At 37.4% G+C, this 4,206-nt stretch overlaps 1 protein-coding gene across 1 annotated transcript; it reads left to right on the plus strand.

The window, feature by feature from the left end:
• The first annotated feature begins 217 nt into the window (after positions 1-217).
• LOC108819584 (phosphate transporter PHO1 homolog 8) lies at positions 218-4,004 on the plus strand. The gene is made up of 11 exons (XM_018592643.2): positions 218-1,047; positions 1,145-1,418; positions 1,510-1,558; positions 1,798-1,869; positions 1,956-2,085; positions 2,168-2,288; positions 2,382-2,640; positions 2,743-2,847; positions 2,926-3,396; positions 3,482-3,618; positions 3,697-4,004. Exons 1-11 carry the CDS (start codon positions 519-521, stop codon positions 3,791-3,793), a joined length of 2,244 nt encoding a protein of 747 aa, XP_018448145.1. The 5' UTR covers positions 218-518; the 3' UTR covers positions 3,794-4,004.
• The last annotated feature ends 202 nt before the right edge of the window (positions 4,005-4,206 follow it).

Raw genomic sequence — 4,206 nt, forward strand, 5'->3', positions numbered from 1 at the left:
TTTTGTCGTAAGAACAAAACAAAAGATCTTCTTTACTGAACGACATGTCCAGTGTCCAGCCAAGAGCCCACCACACAAAACGTATTTTCTGAATTTCAGTTCGATGTTTTTGAATTTTCTCACTTGGGAATTAAAATCCACTTGCCAAGCTGTATGGATGTAACTCAAAATATCGCTTAGTTTCTATAAATATACATTGAAAAAAAAATATTGTTGTGACGATATTGACTGTGGACGTATATATAAGAGACTCGCTGAATATATTCCGAGATTTGCATGGTTGGCTAATTGTTTATTTCCTTTCTTACGAAAATTCCTCCTATAAATTTTTCACCAACCTTCCTTTTCTTTATAGTTGTCTTCCCTTGAAATTCTCCAAGATTTGTTCTCTCCTTTCTTTTTTTTTTGTCTTCTCTGTAAGTGTTCATTACTGAACAGCCAACTTTTCAGTGAAGTACATAGAGAGATTCTTGAATTCTTACAGATAAATCCAGAGAAACTGTGAAGAAACACAAAAGATGAAGTTTGGGGAAGAGTTTGAAGGGCAGATGGTTCCAGAATGGCAACAAGCTTACATGAATTATTCTTGTCTCAAATCCATTCTTCAAGAAATCCAAAACTCACGGAAAAGATCAAGAACAGAAGGTGACTTGAGACCCAAGAAATCTGTTTACCGCAACTTCAGCGGCCTGACAAAGCGGTACAGCCGTGCCGCCTCCTATCTGGAACTCGAAAACCAGGACATTATGGTGAGTACAAGGATTGGTGAAGATGGGTTTGAGAGACACGAGACGAGTATCATGAAAGTTGCGGAAGCAGGAAGAGAGTCAGAGCTCGTCTTCTTTAAAACCCTAGATCTGGAGTTTGACAAAGTGAATCGTTTTTACCGGTCTAAAGTGGATGAAATGGTGAAGGAGGCAGTGGCTTTGAACAAACAAATGGATGCTCTGATTGCTTTCAGACTCAAAGTTGATCGACCTGCTTCTCCTTGGACCTGCTCTGAAACAGTAGCAGTTGACGTGGATGCCTTGGATTCCAAGGAACAGAGTAAGTTCTCGTAGATTGTTTCTTTGTTAGTAGGTTCAGTATGAAAGGACAAGAAGTTTGAATCTTGTTGTGTTTTTTTGTGTGTTTGATTTTGAAGGGATGAAGTCATTAGCTGAAGAGATGGGAATCCAAGAAGATGGATCCAACGGTAGAGATTCAACGAAAGAGATCACACCGGAGGCAAGTGTTCTTGACCGTATCAGATTAAACAAAACACAGGAAACTCCACTGTCCACAATAAGAAATATCCTCAAGCTATCTAACCAAGAAGAGCTCAAATTCACAAAAGAGAATCTCAAGAAAATAGAAGAACGGCTCAAGAATGTCTTTATCGACTTTTATCGCAAGCTTAGACATCTCAAGAACTACAGGTATGCATATTTTTTCTTAGGCATTCTTAATAAAAAGGCAACTCATAAAGGTGTTTTTATTTGATCCATGTTCTGTTCACAATTATCTCAGCTTCCTGAATACCCTGGCGATTTCAAAGATCATGAAGAAATATGATAAGGTAACACCTGATTTATATATATGTATAGGTTTCTTGATATTTATTTATGCTCTGAGATTTTGTGAGTTCGAAACAATTTTGTAAGAATTTTAATATATTACAAAAAATGGGGACCTATGTTTATTTTTATTTTTTTCTAAAAAATTTGGGATTCAAAACTAATGCTTGGTTTGACTATTCTGAGGACCACCACGGCCATGTATTTTATTAATATGTTATTGGTATTTCTTCTCTATCAGATTGCTTCAAGAAGTGCAGCAAAACCTTACATGGAGATGGTAGATAAGTCCTACCTCACTAGCTCTGATGAGGTTACTAAACATCTCTACATGAAACTTACTATTTGCTTCTAATGATACTACAAACTACAAACATAAGCTTTATTGACATTTTACAGATCAACAAACTTATGGTGAGAGTTGAGTCTATTTTCGTCGAGCATTTCGCCAGTTCGAACCGAAGCAAAGGAATGAATCTCTTAAGACCAAAAGTGAAGAAAGAAAGACATCGTATAACGTTTTCAACTGGTAACTAGATAAAACATCCCAATATAGATCACATTTTATAATAGTTACTTCATGAAAAAGTAATCACAATCTTCTTTATCAGGCTTTTTTGTGGGCTGCTCAGTCTCTCTAGTGATTGCTCTTGTCTTGTTCATCCATGTACGCAACATAATCGGCACAGATGGACAAATACTCTACATGGAGACAATGTTTCCTCTCTACAGGTTCAAACCAATACATCTTTAGATTCCTCTCTATAACTGAATCAATTATTTTTTCTCGCTGACAAGAATGTTTCTTAAACCATGTTTTTTCAGTTTGTTTGGATTCATTGTCCTGCACATGATCATGTATGCTTCAAACATTTACTATTGGAAGAAATACCGAGTGAATTACTCGTTCATATTCGGATTCAAAGAAGGAACAGAGCTTGGTTACAGACCAGTTCTGCTTCTAAGCTTTGGTCTCGGCACTCTTGCTCTAGCTGCGGTTCTTATAAACCTTGACATGGAGATGGATCCTAATACTAATGACTACAAGACAATCACTGAACTTCTTCCACTTTTCGTTGTAGCTGTAAGTTGTTCATTATCCACTACAACCACCAAGAATGTTATATCATTATGTTATTACAATAAATCAATAATAACAATATTTCATATGTACAATGTTTTGCAGATAGTAATGGCCATTTCTGTCTGTCCCTTCAATATCTTCTATAGGTCAAGCCGCTTCTTCTTCCTAGCAGTTATATTCCGCTGCATAGCTGCACCACTCTACAAGGTACTTTAGTCAATATATATCATGGTAAAAAAAGATCGATAAACATCTTAATTTTGTTCTCATTATAAATTTGTATAGGTTAGTCTTCCGGATTTTTTCTTGGCGGACCAGTTAACAAGCCAGGTTCAAGCTCTGAGGAGTCTTCAGTTCTACGTGTGTTACTATGGTTGGGGAGACTTCAGGCTAAGAAGAAACACTTGCAGATCAAGCGATGTGTACAACACATTCTACTTCATCGTGGCTGTTATTCCTTACTGGTCACGTTTCCTTCAGTGTGTTCGAAGGTTAATCGAAGAGAAAGATATAAGCCAAGGCTTCAATGCTATCAAGTACTTTTTGACCATAGTTGCTGTGTGCTTGAGAACAGCTTATAGCCTTAACAGAGGAAACACGTGGAGAATCGGTGCATGGGTTTTCTCGGCCTTGGCAACTTTTTATGGAACGTATTGGGACATTGTGCATGACTGGGGATTTCTTCATAATCCATCTAAAACTTGGCTTAGAGAGAAGCTTCTTGTTCCTAACAAATCCGTCTACTACGTTGCAATGGTAGGAACTAAAAAAAAAAGATAAAACAAAATAAATCATGTTTTAGGGTTTCTCTTTTAATTTTTGTTTTCTCTCTTCTCTTTAGGTGGTAAACGTGGTGTTGAGGTTGGCGTGGTTACAGACAGTTCTGGATTTCAATGTCTCTTTCTTGCATAGAGAGACAATGATTGCTCTCCTTGCTATTCTTGAGATCATACGCCGTGGTATCTGGAACTTCTTCAGGTAGCGTCTTGAACACGAAACTCTTCGGACATCATTTGTTTTACTTAAGATTTTTTTTTTCTGGGTTATGAACAACAGGTTAGAGAACGAGCATTTGAACAACGTGGGGAAGTTCAGAGCATTCAAAACAGTTCCGTTACCGTTCAACTACGGTGAAGAGGAAGAGTCCAGATAGTTTGGTATATTAGATTGGACCTACTCAAGGTGGTTGTTCCAAGGGTTTTTGTGCTCTCTAGTCACAATGTGCCCAAACCAGATTGCAAACCAAGATTGGTCCATAGACCCACTGTATATATATATACAAAAAAGAATCATCGATGTCTCTACAAGATTGGTCAATAGACCAACTGCATCCATTGTTCTATAAAAGAAGAGCTTATAAAACATGCATTGATTGTTCTATTGCTGCAGTAACAAGATCTCATACAAAACTTAAACCTATGTATAGAGATAAAGAAGCATCAAACAGGTAAAGTAACATGAGAGTCTAACTAATCTCGTGTTACCTGCAACGGATGATGAGAGGAGTAGCTTAAGAGCCTTTAGTCCATTTCTTGTCCCATCGATTGTGTTTAGAAACCTGCCACA

Source organism: Raphanus sativus, unplaced genomic scaffold, assembly GCF_000801105.2.
Source record: "Raphanus sativus cultivar WK10039 unplaced genomic scaffold, ASM80110v3 Scaffold3447, whole genome shotgun sequence".
Lineage (NCBI taxonomy): Eukaryota > Viridiplantae > Streptophyta > Magnoliopsida > Brassicales > Brassicaceae > Raphanus > Raphanus sativus.

What these genes read in the sequence shown, in the direction of transcription:
- LOC108819584 (XM_018592643.2), top strand. Translation starts at nt 519, where the DNA reads ATGAAGTTTGGGGAAGAGTTTGAAGGGCAGATGGTTCCAGAATGGCAA. An exon ending in ACAATGTTTCCTCTCTACAG is followed by an intron (nt 2,289 to 2,381) that starts GTTCAAACCAAT and finishes ATGTTTTTTCAG; the next exon opens with TTTGTTTGGATTCATTGTCC. An exon ending in TAGCTGCACCACTCTACAAG is followed by an intron (nt 2,848 to 2,925) that starts GTACTTTAGTCA and finishes AAATTTGTATAG; the next exon opens with GTTAGTCTTCCGGATTTTTT.